This window comes from Mus caroli, chromosome 18, assembly GCF_900094665.2.
Source record: "Mus caroli chromosome 18, CAROLI_EIJ_v1.1, whole genome shotgun sequence".
Taxonomy (NCBI): Eukaryota; Metazoa; Chordata; class Mammalia; order Rodentia; family Muridae; genus Mus; species Mus caroli.
The window spans coordinates 6,401,780-6,420,822 of NC_034587.1; the positions used below are offsets into that span (position 1 = coordinate 6,401,780).

General features: G+C 38.6%; 2 protein-coding genes across 3 annotated transcripts in view; one reads left to right on the top strand and one right to left on the bottom strand.

The window, feature by feature from the left end:
* Thoc1 (THO complex 1) overlaps positions 1–14,652 on the top strand; it is a 36,295-nt gene extending 21,643 nt beyond the window's left edge. Inside the window, exons 12-21 of the mRNA XM_021150209.2 lie at positions 4,989–5,089; positions 6,972–7,038; positions 7,236–7,286; positions 7,374–7,444; positions 7,739–7,834; positions 8,263–8,328; positions 10,521–10,604; positions 13,041–13,188; positions 13,735–13,810; positions 14,248–14,652. Of these exons, the coding sequence (XP_021005868.1) occupies positions 4,989–5,089; positions 6,972–7,038; positions 7,236–7,286; positions 7,374–7,444; positions 7,739–7,834; positions 8,263–8,328; positions 10,521–10,604; positions 13,041–13,188; positions 13,735–13,810; positions 14,248–14,543 (1,056 nt within the window). The 3' untranslated portion in view covers positions 14,544–14,652. The remainder of the gene's footprint in view (positions 1–4,988; positions 5,090–6,971; positions 7,039–7,235; positions 7,287–7,373; positions 7,445–7,738; positions 7,835–8,262; positions 8,329–10,520; positions 10,605–13,040; positions 13,189–13,734; positions 13,811–14,247) is intronic.
* Positions 14,653–15,997: 1,345 nt separating this feature from the next.
* The window catches only part of Usp14 (ubiquitin specific peptidase 14), a 35,058-nt gene continuing 32,012 nt past the window's right edge, over positions 15,998–19,043 (bottom strand). Inside the window, exons 14-16 of one of the 2 annotated variants that reach the window (XM_021150210.1) lie at positions 18,110–18,167; positions 17,561–17,668; positions 15,998–16,655 (exon numbers count right to left, since the gene is read on the bottom strand). In XM_021150210.1, coding sequence (XP_021005869.1) covers positions 16,504–16,655; positions 17,561–17,668; positions 18,110–18,167 — 318 coding nt within the window. In that variant the 3' untranslated portion in view covers positions 15,998–16,503. The remainder of the gene's footprint in view (positions 16,656–17,560; positions 17,669–18,109; positions 18,168–19,043) is intronic. The other variant, XM_021150211.1, reaches the window with a different exon arrangement.

Here is a 19,043-nt window from a genome sequence, read left to right on the forward strand (position 1 = left end):
TTTTTTTTTTGGTTTTTTGAGACAGGGTTTCTCTGTATAGCCCATGGCTGTCCTGGAACTCACTTTGTAGACCAGGCTGGCCTCGAACTCAGAAATTCGCCTGCCTCTGCCTCCCGAGTGCTGGCATTAAAGGCGTGCACCACCACGCCCGGCGAGCAGCAGTTCTTAATCTGTCGGTTGCAACCGCTTTGGGAGTCGAATGACTCTTTCCTAAGATGTCTTAGTTTCTATTACTGAAACAAAACACAATAACCAAAAAACAAGTTGAGGAGGAAAGGGTTTATTCAGCTCACCTTTGCAGATCATAGTCCATCATTGGAGGAAGTCAGGTCAAGAACTCAAGCAGGACAGGAACCTGGGGACAAGAGCTAAAGCAGAAGCCAGGGAGGGGCATTGCTTACTGGTTTGTTTTCTATCACTTGCTCAGCCTGTTCTCTTATAGAACTTAGGGTCCCCAGCACAGGGATGGTACCACCAGCATGGGCTGACTCCTTTCCCATTGAAAGATGCCTGACAGCTGGATCTCATGGAGGCATTTCTTCAAATGAGGCCCCTTCCTCTCTGATGACCCTAGGTTGTGTCAAGTTGGCACACAAAACTGGCCAGTATATAAGGGTTGTCTAAGACTATTGAAAAACACAGATATTTACATTGAAATTCATAACAGTAACAAAATTACAGTATAAAGTAGCAACAAAAGGAATTTATGGTTGGGTGTCACCAGAACATAAGGAACTGTATTAAAAAGTCACAGCATTAGGAAAGTTGAGAACCACTATCCTAGAGAATCATATACCTGCTCAAGGAAATGATAAGATTTGCTATACTGACTTAATGATGTGTAAGTGAACAACTGAAAACAAGGTTGTAACCTTTTTTACACACAGGGCAGTAATTTCTTCAACAGAATTCAATGAAGAACTCATAGTGGATGATCTGGAAGAGTTGTCTCCAAATCTGACTTATCTGCAAATAAGCTTTACTTTTTGTGGCCATGAACCTTCATAGATGTATTGTCTGACTGCTTTTGTATGAATGCAAGTTATGACAAGACACCATATAGTTCCCATAGTGTGTGTGTGTGTGTGTGTGTGTGTGTGTATGTCTGTGTGTGTGCGCGCGCGCTTGCGTGCAAGCACGCATATAGTTCCCATAGTAGGTGTGTGTGTGTGCGTGTGCGCCCGTGCGTGCAAGCATGCATATAGTTCCCATAGTGTGTGTGTGTGTGCGCGTGTGTGTGCGTGCGTGCAAGCATGCACACACACACGCACACACACACAATTTGTTTTTTAGTTCCTGAACCTAAAGCTACATGTATTTATGTGGGTAGATTTCAAACCTAGTATTGTGTGAAAATAGCAAATTACAGAACAATGAATGTGATATCGTTTGAGTATATCTGTATAGTGTTTATAGATGCCACATATATTAATGTTATAAAATATGCCTAAGAATCATAATTACCACTGGGCGGGGGTGGCGCACGCCTTTAATCCCAGCACTTGGGAGGCTGAGGCAGGCGGATTTCTGAGTTCAAGGTCAGCCTGGTCTACAGAGTGAGTTCCAGGACAGCCAGGGCTACACAGAGAAACCCTGTCTCTGAAAAAAAAAATCATAATTACCAAACACATGAGAATGGTTGCCATAGCAGGAGAGGGGAATAGGAATATGGAGGGTATTAGGCACTTAGCAGTTTCAGAATGTGTTTTTTTATTTTTAAACAAATGTGAAACAAGTAACTAGGTGGTAGTATGTGAATATTGAACTGTTTGTGCCTTTTAAACTTTTGAAATATTTAATTTTAGAAGGAATATTTTTGTTTCATGGTATTATTAGTTAATGAAAGTTTTAATAATGAAATGCACTAAACTTTTTTCCTAGTACAGATTTGTAAAGTATTTTATGTTGAATTGATAGAAATGGAAGATTTCAGATTTAGCCTTTGCTTTACCAAGAATATTTCATGGAAATTTTTCATGGAAAATTGATGACAGCATAAGTGATCCAATATGAACCATTTTATGTTTAGAATAATATGAGGCAAGCTGAGGCCTGAGCTAAGCAATTAGCAAAAGTCAAGAAGTATAAAAGTTCTAGAAACAAAAATGTTTACAAAGCAATATTTGATCCATGACACAATGAAAATGGCAACCAATAGAAAAGGAACTAAAAAATTGTGTAAATATTGTAAAGGAAGAGTAAGGCTGAAGATTTTTAGTCTGCTGTCACTGGCTGGCTCGTAGATTTAAATAAGTAGTTCTGTCTTCTGAGCTTCGTCTCCCTCAGAATATGGTAAGCAGTTAGTGTGAATGGTCACGCAGTCTCATCTCAGCCTGCGCTGTCTAGTTGAGTGCTGCTTTTAATCCATGTTCCTAGCAATAAAAGTTGGCTTGCAGCATGAGCTAAATGAAGAAGGTAAATGTGGTAAAGGGCACTTAGAAATGAAGACAAAGAATTAGGAATCACTTCCTCCCCGCTGTGGTCCTCTCTTAGTGCTCTTGGTGTCTGTTGTTGTGCTCTTCCCTTGTTCCTTTATTCCCTTAGATTTGCTGCTGGGGGTTGCAGTCAAGCTACTGCTTCCTCCAGATGCCTTCTTAGACAAATGGCTATTGCTTTGGTAAGTGGGTGGTGAATTAGCCAGTTCTAAAGAACTGGCCTTATGAGAAAAACTGATGTTTTGTTTTATTCATGAACCAGATAGCAGTTGAACATGAAATAGAATTGTTGAGCAGCTAAGTATATGATTCTGGAGGTTTGGAACAAGATCTGGGTTAACAGTATAGATTTGGGATTTGATTAGTTTTTAAGTGTTATATAATGTATACAATGTATGAGATCAGCTGGAAAGTATAGATTAGAAAAAGAAGTGTGGAACCAAAGTCTGAAGAAAACCAAGACTTAGTCAGGAGGACAGAGGGTGGGGAGACTAAGAAACTAAGACTAAGAAACAGAAGACTAAGGCTGGGGAGGCTTAACTAAGAAAGGAGTGGGGGATATAGAAGATTGAGAAAGCGGGGATGACTAGTTAAATAGGAAAGCTTGAGTTCATGGGAACCAAGCAATGCCCAGTAGAATAAAACTAGTGCTCAGATTTATATACTCAGCATATATTCATATCAGCATAAACTCATTAGTGATCTTAGATACAGAATGCTAAGAAAGACAAATCAGAGCAGGTAAAGGACAAATTGAAAACCATAAATATAGCTGTTTCTTTTTCATCTTTGCCATTTGGGGAGGGTGAAGAAAGTATGGTGAGGTATCTTTCAGGGAGGCTATTTAATATCAACAAAATAGAACTTGGGAAGAAAGAAGAGAGGGTAGAAGGGTCGGGAAGCAGGGGTAACAAATAGAGCTTGGTTAGACTGAGGCACATAAATGAAAGGATTTTCTTTGAGCAGGGAGATGCAACAGAAGCAGATGAGAAAGCAGGTGCAGGTCTAGGTACAGCTAAGTTTTCCTTTGAGGAAGAAACAAGAAATTAAATGGGTTCTGATTAAATGAACTTTTTTGCTCTTGGAAAGCAAATAGAAATTGAGGGGTGAAAATGGAATATGAGAGATGGCTTTAAAGAATAAAGATGGCTGAGTAAAATGAAGATATTCCCCTTAGGGCATCAGTAGAAACAGTGTTTGTCCAGCCACGTGATTTGTCTATTTGTTCAAACAACTTGGCTTTTTATCTGGGTAGAACCGTAGGGTTGGTATAAAGAAGGTGATTGTAGTTGTTATAATCAAGTTGTGGGCTTCGTAGGTGTGATAGACTGTGGTACAAAAGAGTGTTCAGTAAGTGGTTGAAAATGGTTTAGCCAAATCTGACCCACTAATTACTTTTTTGTTTTGCTACTGTATTTTAAGTGCTTATGTATTTACACAATACTGTTAATATATTTCTTGGTCCACAACACCGTAAGGAAACAACTAAACCAAAATTCAATTATAATAAAAAACAGTGTCGATTCACAGATAAATAAGGTTCTGTCTTAGTAAGACTTAAATATTAACTACACTGGGAGCAGTTCCGAGTGAGCCCTAAAAGGATATGAGATTGTAATTGCTCCTCCTGTACAGGACTGTGAGAGTAAGACTCCAGAGCTGAAGTGACTGAGTGATCAGTAGTCTAACTTGTGACTGGAACAAACATCAAAGTAAAAGGGCTGTGCCTGTCAGTTGGGGTAGAATCCAGAAGCTAAGAGCCTATTTATTGCCAGTAAAGTCAGTTGGGATCTAGAGGAAAGGAAAACCACTGGTGTGCCATTCACATGTGGAGGGTGAATATGAAAAATAATTTTAGAGAACTAAATTGCATTGTAACTGTATCACAGAACATGGAACAAACAGAGTGGACCTGAGGACCATTGATGAGGATATTCTCTAGGAGTCCTATCACCTAGCTGCTTCTACTTTGAGAGTGAGTGGTGGTAAAAGGAAAGACATTCTGATAACAATCCCCCAGACAGAGGGAATCAAATACTCATTTCCCAATGCTGAAGAAAGGCCAGTTATAATAAGACAGCAATGCAGCTTGTTGAGTCATGAGTGTGAAAGACGGTGCTAGTAATAGAACACCCTGGTATGTAGTGGAAGAAAGAAAAGAAAGGAAAAGGAAAGAAAAGAAAAGCAAAAAGAAAAGCAAGGCAAAACTACAAGTGTGTAGAAACTCTTTAGCGATCCTTGAGCTCCAGGTTCTGTAATACAGTTACCATGCAATTTAGTTCTCCAAAATCTAAAGAGAAGCAGCCCATTTTTAATTTACAGATAATTTCCTCCTTGTTTCTGCTCGCTTACTCAACCCCATCTGTTTGCAGGGCTAGAAAATGAGTAGTGCTCTTGCTGCTCTGTTCTCGGGCTGAGCGAGGAGGAAGCTTTCAGCATTTTTTTTTTTTTGAATGAAACAGAATCTTCCATTTCTACAACTATATAATTTGTGCTTTTAGTCATACTTGGTTTTAATGTGTTGTTTTGTGTATGTGCTTATGTTTTGAATAGTTGATGGATTTGCAGCTGAGTGACAGTAACTTTCGTCGACACATCCTGTTGCAGTATCTCATTTTATTTCAGTATCTCAAGGGACAGGTCAAATTCAAAAGGTGAGTTACTGTGTGTCATATATAAACAGTGACAATGAGAAGATCTTGCAAAGAATTTTTCATGTTTTGGGCCACAGAGCTTTGCTTTTGGGGGATGTTTTGGTTTGTTTTTGATTTGGTGGGGTGGGGGGTGTTGTTTTGGAGACATGGTTTGGATCTGTAGCCCTAGGCATCCTGGAACTCGATCTGTAGACCAGGCTGGCCTCTAACTCAAGAGATCTGTCTGTCGCTGCCTCCCCAGTGCTGGTATTAAAGGTGTGCGCCACCACTGCCTAGCATAATTTACATTTTGTAATTAAAAATTACTATTACAGGGAGGGGTGCCATGGTGCACCTGTGGAGGTCCCAGGACACCTTTCAAAAGTCAGTTCTCTTTCTATCATAGGGTCTAGGTATGGAATTCAGGTTGTCAAATTTGCACAGAAAGAGCTTTTACCCACTGAGGTAGTATCTCACTGGCTACATACCTTAAAGTACTAATGCTACAGCAACCAGACAGCTAACTGGGAACTTTTAGATGTATATTTGTTTTAGGTAAAGTGTCAAAATATACATTTGATAATGTGAGTCTCTGCAGAATCCTAGACTTTCACAGTTTTTATTTCTAGTGCATAGAAGTCTCTGTTACCACACCTAGGCATCATGCTAAATTGTAAACTAAGGAAATAACACCTTCCAATAGCATAAACTTTCTAGGATATTAGAACTGAAATAATCAAAGAAAATCTTGAAACAAATGTGAATTCTAGGCATTAGGAAGATTGCTCAGTTGGTGAAGTGATTGATATGAATGAGAATCCAAAATCATTCTCCAGCACCTACATAGTCAGGTACAAGACACATCTTGTAATCTCAGTGTTGCAGATGTGGAGACAGGAGAATCTCTGAGGCTTGCTGGCCATCTAGCCTAGTCTAGTCATCAAAAACCAGATCTCAATAAGACACCGTTTTTTCCACAAACAAGGTGAAAAGCACTTGAGGAATAATACCCAGGGTTGACCTCTGCCCCCATACCCCTTACACACTGTTCTGTTGTTTTAGGTTTCCATACAACCTTGTCAGGATCTGTATTGTGTCTAAGCCCCTCCAACAAAAAGCATACCATTTATTCTTGTCCATAACTGAAGCCAGGATCATGTTGCTTGTACACAAATCGGTGCAATATGAGATGCATAAAGTCCATGCCATTTTCGCCTGCTGAATCCATAGTCCTGTATCACCATGTACTGCAGTTCCTTCAGAACTGTCATAAGTAGCACATGGTACCCAACCAAAATGTAATTTTTTTTTTCTTCTATTTCAAAGTTTAGTGTGATATAGAAAGATCAAGAGCTTGAAATCAGACATAGGTTGAATTAAATCTTTGGGCGTTAGGGAAGTCACCAAATCAATGTATTCTCTTTAAAATGTGCATAAAATGGTTCTGCAGTTCCGGCTTTCTTTGTTGGTGGCTTTGGAGCAATTAGTGGATAGTTAATAGAAACTGTTAATAATTTGAGTTTTGTCGGTATCCTTATTGTATTTTGAGTCAGTTTAAAAGAAAAATATAGCATGCCTATATGAATATGTATCATATGGAGTATGATACATATAGAGTATGATATGTTAATGCTTTCTCAGATTTTTATCTCTCCTAAATTTATGAAATATTATTACTCTATAGTCAGGCCAGATTATTGAATGTCTTATTTGCCTTTATACTTTCATGACTTCAATTTTAACACTTGACAATGAAATGCAAGAATTTTCTCAATAATTCTCATGTTTGTCACAGTTGTAGGTAATTTTTCACACAGTATGATTAATTTAAGGTGCCATGAATAGCCTCAATATAAAAACATATGCTATAACTTAGACATGCATTTGTTCTTTCTTTCCCTAGTTCAAATTATGTTTTAACTGATGAGCAATCACTCTGGATTGAAGATACTACAAAATCAGTCTACCAAGTAAGTCCAACATGCAACAAACCCATGATTGAAAAAATGGAAATTTAGAATTTTCTTTGTTTCAGCCCCAAATAGGAAAATAAGGATAAAGTTAAGCTCAGGTACAAGAACACAAACACTTCTTGGTTCTCTGCCTACAATCCACTCCTATGATGCAGAAAGTTGTTGAAACCTTAGTGTATTCTTTCTAATCACAGCTGCTATCTGAAAATCCCCCTGATGGAGAAAGATTTTCAAAGATGGTAGAGGTATGTATTCGATCACTAGTTTTCTTACTACCAAGTATGATTCCAAAGTATTTTTATGCAGCTATGTATGTCTTTTGTGTATTCTAGCATATATTAAACACTGAGGAAAATTGGAACTCATGGAAGAATGAAGGTTGCCCAAGTTTTGTTAAAGAAAGGTAAATAATCAGCACAAGAACAGGACGCTCACGAGTGTACGGAGAATGCCGTGTCTACTTGCCCTATGATGTGCCCGCTAATTCTGTCTTCTGTCTGATGACTGTTCTGTCACACCAGGAAGATTTTGTATTTTAGGGTAAAAGCAATATGTAGCTCACTTGTTCTCTTTTTTTTTTTTTCCTGATAGTTTTGCTGTAAGTAGGATTAAATGAATCCAGAAGCTTGTGCACAATAGGCAAATGCTTACCACATATCCATATACAGTCCCCAGAATATATATGTTTTGTTCACAGAGCATCAGATACCAAGCCCACGAGAGTGGTGAGGAAGAGAGCAGCCCCAGAAGACTTCCTAGGCAAAGGGCCCAACAAGAAAATCCTGATCGGAAAGTATGTCCACTCATTTCCCCATGTTCTTGATTGCTATTTTTATGTTTTGAAAATATTACTACAAGAACTCTCCAGTTAGGCTAAAGAGATGGCCCTGCTGTTAAGGCTAGGCAACTACTTAAGCCTTCCTGTTGTCTCCCACTTTAAAAGCCCTTGGCTCTAGGCGGTAATCTTTTCTAGGCCATGGACAGTATAAATGTTTGGGCCAGTGCAGCTCACTTATATTTACTGAAAGGGCACTGATCATTCAGTTCAATTCTGTCACCTTTCAGTTAATTCTCCATTTTTTATTATTATTGAATAGTTTCTGAGAAGTGGTTATCATTATAGACTAGGGGTCACCACCCCCAGACTCATGTTAAATATGCAGTTTTATGATGTACTATGAGAATGCTATCAATACAAACTATGACTGCCTTATTTTGTAGTGAGGAGCTAACAAGGCTTTGGAATCTCTGTCCTGATAATATGGAAGCCTGTAAATCAGAGACAAGGCAAGTGTAAAACTTCTGTTCGTTTTCTCAGTGTTCAGTAAACTATAATAAAACCTTTTCTTAGGAATGATCAAAGCTTAAAAGTTTATTGTGGTTATTAACTTTGGGCCTGGCAGAATATAGTTTACCTTAAAACACCTAGAAATGCTGGTAAATTTTTATAGATCACAAGAAAATAAAAGTTTCACAAAGAAATGGGAACTCAACACCAGAAGAATAATTTAGTTAGGAATGATTTGATATTCCAAGTGAGCAAGCAGTAAGATGGGACCTCCAGGTTACTCACAGAGATGCAGGAGAGGAACCTGAGTATGGTTCTCTGGTTTAAGGAGAGACACTGCCTGCAAAGGAAGAGAAGCATCAGGAGACAAGAACAGTGCAAACCAGAAAGCTTGTTTGCTTCTGCTAGGGGTTTCCCGAGAAACAAGAACATGTCATGCAGCTGACATTTCTAGTACCAGCAGCAATTGGGAACCCAAGGCTAAAATTGTCAGCTAGGAAATCCTAGGCTGGTGGTAAACTCTCTGAAGGTCAGATCTTCAGATGGAGCTATTAACAGAGGAAAAAGCCTAAAAATATTACCATCCAGCTGGGTGTGGTAGGGCACGCCTTTAATCCCAGCACTTGGGAGGCAGAGGCAGGCGGACTTCTGACAGCCAGAGCTATACAGAAAAACCCTGTCTCGAAAAACCAAAAAAGGAAAAAAAAAAATCCAAATTTACTGTCAAGGAGACAATCTACCATGAGTTCATAAAGAATCTAGAGAGAGATGGCTCAGTGGTTAATAATGCTGGCTATTCTTCCAGAGGACCCAAGTCCTATTCATAGCACTCATTCTCTCCAGTCCTAGGGGATCCAACACCCTCCTCTGGCTTCCATGAGCACCAAGGACACAAGTGGTACACAGATGTACATGAAGACAAAATACTCATACATACTCATAAATAAGTAAATAAAACTAGAATCAGATAAAGGCTGTAAAATAAAGAAGTAGCAGTTAAAACAAGAAAAACTTAGCACTGTCAAAAAAGAACCAGATAGTTGGGTATGGTGGCTCATTACTGTAATCCCATCAGCTGGGAGACTTGTTAAGACACAATACAACACAAAGCTGAGCAAAAACCCAGCAGAGAGAACGAAAGAAGCACTTCTTAAGATCAGGACTAAATAGGCTTAATTCATAAATTCTTTGGTTTAAGATATCTGGGCTTTAGCATTAAATAGATTAAGCCAGATCTGTCTATGTGAAAAATGAAGGGTGAGTGAAAAGACAAAACAAAAGTAAAATTAAACTAACAGCAGACTTCAGAAACAAAATCAGAAGACAGGAATAAGAGCCTCAAAGAGTTGTAAAGACAGAGTGTAATCTCTAAAGTAAATGAGGAGTGCAAAGGTACATAGGAAGGGAAGGAGGGGGGAGGGAGGGAGGGAGGGAGGAAGGAAGGAAAAAAGGAAGAAAGAAAGAGAAAGAAAGACAAGACAAGACAAAAGGTACACAAAGAATTAAATTCAAATGAACAAAAATCAGGCATTCTGCCGGGCAGACAAGACAAGACAAAAGGTACACAAAGAATTAAATTCAAATGAACAAAAATCAGGCATTCTGCCGGGCAGCGGTGGCGCACGCCTTTAATCCCGGCACTTGGGAGGCAGAGGCAGGCGGATTTCTGAGTCCGAGGCCAGCCTGGTCTACAAAGTGAGTTCCAGGACAGCTAGGGCTACACAGAGAAACCCTATCTTGGGAAAACAAAAAACAAAAAAGAAAAAAAAAAAAAAACCCAAACAACAACAACAAAAAATCAGGCATTCTGGTGTGAAGACAGATTGATAGGTATTTTAAATTTTTACCTACATATTGATTATAAAACACATACCATAAAAACAAAGATATGACCATGTTGAAACTAAAAGAATAAAGGTATGATAGGCAGAGCTTATCAGATCAGACAGAAGTCTTCAAAAATGAATAGTACAGTCTATCACAGTGCATGGTTTGATGGAATATGGAGTGAATCGTTTTTAGACCTATACCTTCTTTATTGTCCCATTTTAGAATTGAGCTTTCAGTCTTTATCAAGTCCCTGCATTTCAGTCTTAGGTGTAATTATCACATGTGGATACTGTTAAAATTCATATTGCCACCATTTTAGAGCACTACACATAACCCTCACTGTTTACTTTACAATGCCCAGAGAATACATGCCAACGTTGGAGGAGTTCTTTGAAGAAGCTATTGAACAAGCAGATCCTGAAAACATGGTTGAAAGCGAATATAAGTAAGTAATGGTATAATGAACTGATGCTAATTTTCAGCATGTTTTCTTAGGAATCCTCTGTATGCTACAGTTAAGTCAGCAAAGTAGTGCTTTTAGATGAGTTTATGCATGCAGTTCACATTGCTATAACATCCTTATTTCAGTGTCAATTCCTTTTGGCTCTAAAACATGACAGAATAACCCATTTGAAATTGGAGACCCCTCAGCCCTCACCCCACACTTCCTTCTAACCTTCACTTCAACTGTTTATTCTCCACAACAGTCTTTTCTGCTAGCCAATTTAGGTTTTGACCTCATTTCCTCACCAGCCTCCCATTCTTGTCAGTCCATCCACTTGAGACTGTGTTCCCTATCACTCCAGTATTCTTTTTTGTTTTTTAAGGTCCCAACAGCATCTGTCAGTAGACCTGTCTCAGTTTTGGTGGGCCCACTCACCGTAACCTTGCTGCCCCCTCCACTTGCCTCCAAACCCGCTGTCTTACTCTAAATTCCTGCAGTAACTTTTAAGATTCAGTCTTTTCTCTAAAGTGTCCCATGTGACAGCAGTTTTAGTCTTTAGGAAGCTGTTCTGGATTGTGATTTAAAGGCAGGCAGGGGCCCTCTTGTCAAATGCATAGGTTCTCTTCTAACAAGTAATCCCTGTGCCACTTTTCTCGTTTGCTACATAGTAACCACTCATTTCACATTCTGAAGAGTAAACAACTGATTTTGATCCATGCATAGCATGTAGTTAGTACATGACATAACTAGCTTTGACCCTGTGCTAAGTTTTTACATACTCCAACCTCTTAGTTTTGTGTTCTATTCTCCTTGCACCAGAGTGATCTTTATAGGCTGGAGAAATGACTCAGGTTAAGAACACTAACTGCTCGCTCTTCCCGAGGATCCAGGTTTCATCCCCAGCACCCACATGGTGGCTCACAACCATCCAGTTCCAGAGGATGTGATGTGCTCCTCTGGTCTCCCACATGGTGGCTCACAACCATCCAGTTCCAGAGGGTGTGATGTGCTCTTCTGGCCTTCTTTAGCACTGCATGCATATGACACAGTCATGCAGGCAAAACAATACACAATTGAAATCCTTTTTTAAATTTTATTTATTTTTTTATTAGATATTTTCTTTATATACATTTCAAATGCTATCCCGAAAGTTCCCTATATCCCCTCCCCCCGCCCTGCTCCCCTACCCACCCACTCCCACTTCTTGGCCCTGGCGTTCCCCTGTACTGGGGCATATAAAGTTTGCTAGACCAAGGGGCCTCTCTTCCCAGTGATGGCCAACTAGTAATCTAAAATACATATACACACCTTTAATCCCAGTGCCTAGAAAGCAGAAGTCAGGTGATTTCTATGCCTGGTCTATACAGTAAGAACCTGCCTAAGGCGGGCAGTGGTGGTGCATGAATTTAATCCCAGCACTTGGGAGGCAGAGGCAGGTGGATTTCTGAGTTCAAGGCCAGACTGGTCTACAAAGTGAGTTCCAGGACAGCCAGGGCTGTAGAGACACTCTGTCTCAAAAAAACAAACAAACAAAAAAGAACCTGCCTAAAATAAATACACATGCATGCACAGAAGCAGGCATGGTAGCACAGACCTAATCCCAGCACCCAGGAAGCTGAAGCAAGATTAAGTTTGAGGTTAGTGTGGCTTACGAAGTCTGTCAATATCAAAGTAAGATATGCCCAAGTCTCATCTCATGCTTAAAGTCTTTCTCATACTTAAAATTAACTGTTTATATACCACTAAATAAATCAGATTGCAAGTCTGTATTTGGGGTTCTCGAGGTGGGCAAATACTAAAAAGTCCTAAGTGGAATCCATTTGTACTTGCTGCAGTTTTGTCATTGGTGGTGGTGGGAGTGGGGTGTTTAAGATTTCTCATGGGTCCCTTCTTTCTCTGTTTCCCATTCTATTCTTGACATCAGTATGTCATTACTGCGGCCACTGGATATTTACTGCTTTAGCATTCTGAGCCATTTTTAAATTCATGATGTTAATATGAATTAAAGATTAGCCATTGTATAATACAACTCTTAAATACAGGTCCCTTATTCAAAATACTTGAAGCCCTAAGTGTTCTTTTTCCAGATTTGGCACATTTTAGACTTCAGCAGGTAAGACAAATTAGATTTTGAAACATCTAGGTTTTAGATTAAACATGCATCTATAGGTAACATTACAGATAATGAATACAATTATCTTTTTCTTTTCTTTATAACTGGGTGGTTTCTGTGCATAGTGTCTAGTAGCCAGGACTAGGGACATAAGACCATTGACTTGCTAAAATAAAGCAAAATATATAGACTTTCAAATTATAAGATGGTATACTTTGAGCTGATATTTGCAAGAGAGCATAAAATTTCATGACACTCGTTACATGAAAATAACTATGGAACTGAGTAACTATAAATTATAAGGCTGACATCTCTTCTTATAGAGCTGTAAATAATTCAAATTATGGATGGAGAGCTCTTAGACTCTTAGCCCGGAGAAGCCCTCACTTCTTTCAGCCAACCAACCAGCAGTTTAAGAGTCTACCAGAGTATCTGGAAAACATGGTGATAAAGCTAGCCAAGGAACTACCAGTAAGTGATGTACTTCATTGTTCCCGTTACCCTAGTAGACATGATCTGCTTTAAAACTGTTATCATTATTTGAGCAGAAGTCACTTTAGCTTTTCCCACAAAAATAGTAATCTGCAGACCATCATGTTTTAGAATGGGGGTGAGGATGTTGTTGAATATACATTTACAGAGAAAATGTAAAGCTAAGAGATACTGGTAGTCTTCTGTGCAGCATGCAATTTACCCAAAGTGTCTTCAGTAAACTAGATCAGATTTTCCACATTGCCAATGTGTCTTACTGTCTTTTGTCAAAAGCAGGGTCTAAGAGTGGCAGTAGCTCACCTGGCAGAGCCTCTTCTACTCTGCTCTTTTCCACTGTTGTAACAGTATGGTGATGATGGACATTATCAGTTTCCGTCTCCCCTTAGACAGTACTGCCTAAAGCTTAGGTATTTGCAAACCTGCCTGTTGATGATTCTCACTCTTCTTTCTACCCAAAGTCTTACACCTTAGCTAGCTTCAGAAACTGGTGTTCTTTTAAACAGCATTGTTCTTCATTTGCTCTAGCCCCCTTCTGAAGAAATAAAGACAGGTGAGGATGAAGATGAGGAAGACAATGATGCTTTACTAAAGGAAAATGAAAGTAAGAACTGAATCTTCTTGGCTATTTTACAAAATTGGAAAAGGCTGGGGGATCTTTGTTGCGAACTAATTTGATCTACTTCTCAGTTCTACCATTTTATCTATCTTTTGACTTAAAATATGAAATTTAAAACACTAGTCACTTAAAACACATTTTATAGATGAAATTTGGAAATGATGATTTTAAAAGGTAAAGAAGAAAGGTGTTTACAGCAGAGCTTAAACTCTAACTAGTGGGAATTGGAGTATCTCCTCTACAAGAAAGTGTTTCTAATTAAAATAGCTTTGAGTGTATACACCTATGGAAATTTTTCAAATTTTAAAGTAAAGTTTTAGGGGACTAGTAACCCAGTGGTCATTTCAGCTTTGCAGTTCTTTCAGATACTTTAATTGCACATCTCTATATTTTGCACATGATTTATATCCTCTGTTTTCTAGGTCCAGATGTTCGGCGAGATAAACCTATAACAGGGGAGCAGATAGAGTCATTTGCCAACAAACTTGGAGAGCAGTGGAAGATTTTGGCTCCTTACCTGGAAATTAAAGACTCCGATATTAGGCAGATTGAGTGTGACAGTGAAGACATGAAGATGAGAGCCAAGCAGCTCCTTGTTGCCTGGCAAGATCAAGAAGGAGTTCATGCAACAACTGATAGTCTGATTAGTGCACTAAACAAGTCTGGATTAAGTGACCTCGCAGAAAGTCTAACTAATGACACTGAAACAAACAGTTAGCTTTCTTCCTTTCTTTTCTTTTTTATTAAACAGTGATAAAATTTTGTTACCAAGCAGCATTTGATAAAAGGTTCACTGGTTTTGGTAAACAATAAACACTTTTATAACAGCTATTGTACAGTTGGCTGGTGCTCCAAAATCCACATACAGAACAGGCATTGGAGTGGAGGACAGGGTGGGAAAACGGCCAAAGTAAAAGGACCTCAAGATCACAGCAATTTTTGTTAAGTATTTCTATACTGAAGTTAAATGAGTACTACTTACAGTCCTGTCCCAAATTAGTTTCCTGCATGCTATCGGTTATAAAATTTTATTCTGAAATTACAAGATGACACTTCTGAAACCTTAGGACTGAGATAAGAGGATCAGCAAACCATGGATAGTTTAAGTGTTTTCCTGGCACTCTGACATGGTGACACTACAGTAGCAAAGAGTTGAAACTGATAGCCAGGGGCCTGCAAAAACCAAATGATTAGCTGTTTGTCCAAAACAGGAAATGTTTGCTAGCTCTAAGTGGAGTCTAATTCCCAACTAGTCCTTTAGCTTTACAACGTTTACTTGACCTCCTTCAGTCTTTAAACACCCAGGGATTCCTGTCAGTTCACTTGAGATGTGAAAATACCCTGTATGTAGCAGAGCATATGCAGCACTGGCTGAAGGTTAAGATGTTCATGTTCTGTTCCCATACAGCATTTCCTGTGGGTGTTTAGGATACTAGTGACTGGGCAGACCACTGTTAAGTGTTCTTGCTTGAACTGCACTCTACTAGCTGGGGAAGCAGTGACTAAGCACAACCCTGGCCTCCAGATGTCTTCTGCATTAAGCAAATTAAGGCATGTTCAGGGATTGAAAGGGAGGAGAATGGTTTTTTTGCCTCATCTCTCTTAAATTCAAGGATGCATTCTAAAACACTTAACACCTTATTTAAAACAAAATGATGGAAATCCAATTTCTACTTTAAAGAATTATTTTTGGAATGCTTTTTTAGGTCAAATAAACTATCACCACACTTTTTATATAATAGTTTTCTTAATTCTTAATGCATTCTAAACATAGTTTTGGCATATTTGTTCTAAATCTACCTCACCTGGTTTAGTAGGAAAACACAGGTGCCAAATTACTTCATTCTACAACTGTTCTAGCAAATAAGACTGAATCCCAGGGGCCATGACATAAACTATTACAGTACACAGAGTACTGGATTATTAGCCATTTGCGGAAACTGTATAGTACTGAGTTCATCTGACTCTCCAACCAAGCTCTAATACTAAAAAGAAACAATCTCAAAAGTTGTTAATCCCTCTTTTTCCTTATTTTTTTATTATTAAATATCCTTGGTTTCCAAGCAACTGGAGCTTGTTTACACATTATGATTACTACAAAAACCAATGCAAAGTTTAACATATAAACCACAGTACATTAGAGACACAATAATAAGTGTATAATCAAGTGTGTTCTTATTGATCACAATTTATTGTAAAGTCATGAAAGGCCAGCAACAGTCAGTCTGGACAATACTTGATTGCACCCAGTTGATGGGATGTGGACAGCAGCACTGAGTTACACGATGAGAGCAACACTTTTCCACCTTCCTAGAAAAATATTGGTTAGATAAGGCAAAGGACGGGCAGCTACTGAACGGTGATATTAACCATGCAAGAACAACAAATAGGTGTGCAATAAACATCACTGCTAAAGCTTGGGCTGAAAAGGCAAGGGATAAAATGGATTTCAGCCAAGAATTTCTAAGGAGTAATGCAAAAAATGAGATTTTTAAAGAATGTCTTGAAGCTACCTTTATACAAGGTAGCACCCAAACGTAATTTTCCATAGTCTTAAGATTGAAGATGCATAAGTGGTTTGGTTCTGTTCTCATTTTCTTTAGAGCTCAAGATTATAGAAATGTTCAACAACAACAACAAAAACATTCACACCTAAGCATAAATAGCTAAATTGAAGATTACTGTTCACTTTCTTCTTCCATTATTTCAACTCTTCGAGGCCCATAAAGTAGAACATAAGCAATGTGCCAGTCTCCACCACCAGACAGCCGCAGAATATCTTCTGGGGTTACAATGCTGACCTTATCATCATCAAATTTGATCCATTCATCTAAATTAAGAAGATACACACCATTATTTTCAGAGTTCTGGTGCAAAAGGAACTGATCTGATGTGCAACAAGATTCCATCTGCTCTTCAAACATGGCCCAGGGACCATGCAGCTTCAATATGATTTCACTATTTCCATGACATCACAGCTATTCTTACTTCTAATGCATGATCTGCCATTCTACTCTCACATTCCCAGTACATGCTGTAGTTCTCCAAAGCTTCATGATGTGTGCCAATCAAGTATGAAAACAGACAAATACAAAGGAATTTGTTGCCAAGTACTTGCTCAGCATATGCAAGAAAGATATCTTTGGCTTGATCCCAGTATCATTTAAAATAAAACAAAAACAGGCATAAGAACGCAGCCATATTGAGCCGGACAACAAGTAAAAGAACAAGTCAACCCGTACCACTTCATCATCCCCTAGAACTTGTCGCTTTAAGCTCACTTTCTCAGCCATAACTGCTGATATTGTAAGTTTGGGTAGAAACGATAAGCAAGCTTTGAGGGCCTTGACACTGAGAAGAGACTGGGGGTTTACTCAGTGATATATATGCCTCTCACACAAATGCAAACCTGAGTTTTGATCTCCAGGCAAAAGCTGTGTGTGATGGCTCCCGTCTATCTCCCTAGTGCTGAGGGGCTAGGGAAATGACCTGGGCTCCCTGACTAGCCAGTCCAGTTCAACCTAGCTCAGGCTCAGCAAGAAAGTGTCAAGGAAATGCTAATGGAAGATTCTGGCCTATATACACATGTACCCATACACATACACCCACAACTGCATACAGACTAGGCAATTGTCTTTCTTTTTTAAAAGGCATGAAGTTCACAAACAAAAACACCTACAATGCTATAAAGTTTGTAATAATAAGGTAGTTAACAACTGTAATAATACTCTTTACCTTGTTTTCTTCTCACCCATGATACATAATGACCTGAAGAACTAGATCTTCCCTGGTGAGTTAACACTGCTTGTAAGTCATAGTAGCCACAATTATTGGAGCCAATATCTTAAAGAGAAGGGATTCGATTAAAACAGGCAACAAATAGACATATGCTGTGCTCAGTCAAAGTAACAATTATCAAGTTAAGACTAGAGAAACACTGCTTTACTGGACTCCATTACACATATTACTGTGCAGAGCTACAATTAGGTCTAAAGTACTACTTTATTTAAGTTATATTAAGGACATTATTTTTCAAAAAGCCTAAATTTAGACCAGGGATGGTGGCTTATGTCTGTCACACCAATTCTTGGGAAGCTAGGGTAGAGTACAAATAACCTTAAGACCACCGTTAGGTACATGCGGAATTCCAGACCATGCTGGACTACGGAGTGAGCCAAAGAAGAGAGATAGCGTGAAGAGTGCATGGTATATGATTCAAAAGATAAATGGTAGAACATGCAATCTAACTTAAATGCATACAGTCAAACTGAGACATCCACTTACCGTCAGCAAATGAAAAGGGTTCATACTTAATCTCTTTTGGAGGACTATTCTTGTCATTCTGAGGAGAAAAATCTGAATTTTAACTTGTGATATTGGAAATGAATACATATTCTTGTTGAGCACTTAATTATATAAATATTTACACTATCTACAAATCACTGAATCACGGACAACATAATAGTCTGCCTTGTAAAATAATTAAACAATAAACTACACTTATCATAAAAACTGTAAAGCCAAAGACTTCAATAATATGCAATATTATCACAGTACAGTAACATGTTGCGTGGATATATGGCTAATGTTAAGCCACTAACTAAAACTTTAACAAGCCAGAGGTAGAGCAGTGAGGTTAATAATCCATGTCTGTGAACCTGCAGGAGCAAAGGCTACCTCAAAACAAAACAAAACAAATAACCAAAATAAGAAGCTAAGTAAAGTTTCAGCACTCGCAGCCATGCCAGCTTCCATTTCAGCTAAAATGAATAAAGGCCTACACTAAAAGTAGTGTGATTAACTAAAATGTAGTAGGAATTCACTACCTCAACTCATCTTACTAAAGGGGAAAATGAAACAGGCCTCAAATCAAATCAAAATAATGGAAAACAGAAAACTCAACAAAACAAGGCCAGACCTTAAACTATCAATAAAATTGGGAATCCTCAAGAATAGAGACAAATTACAGTTAACAGTAAAGAAATGGGCTAGATTTGCCCTACACACATGAAAACAGTTAATGAAAATCTCCATAGACAAATGGGAAATGCTAAATGAAATTAGTCAATTACATAGGAACAGATACATTATGAAATAGATCACTTGAATAATTCTGTACATGTCCTGTACAGGAAACTGAATCAGACCTTTGAAAACTAAGAAGTCTCCAAACATTGATTATTTCCACAGTTTCATCAAATAGAAAACAATTCTACCA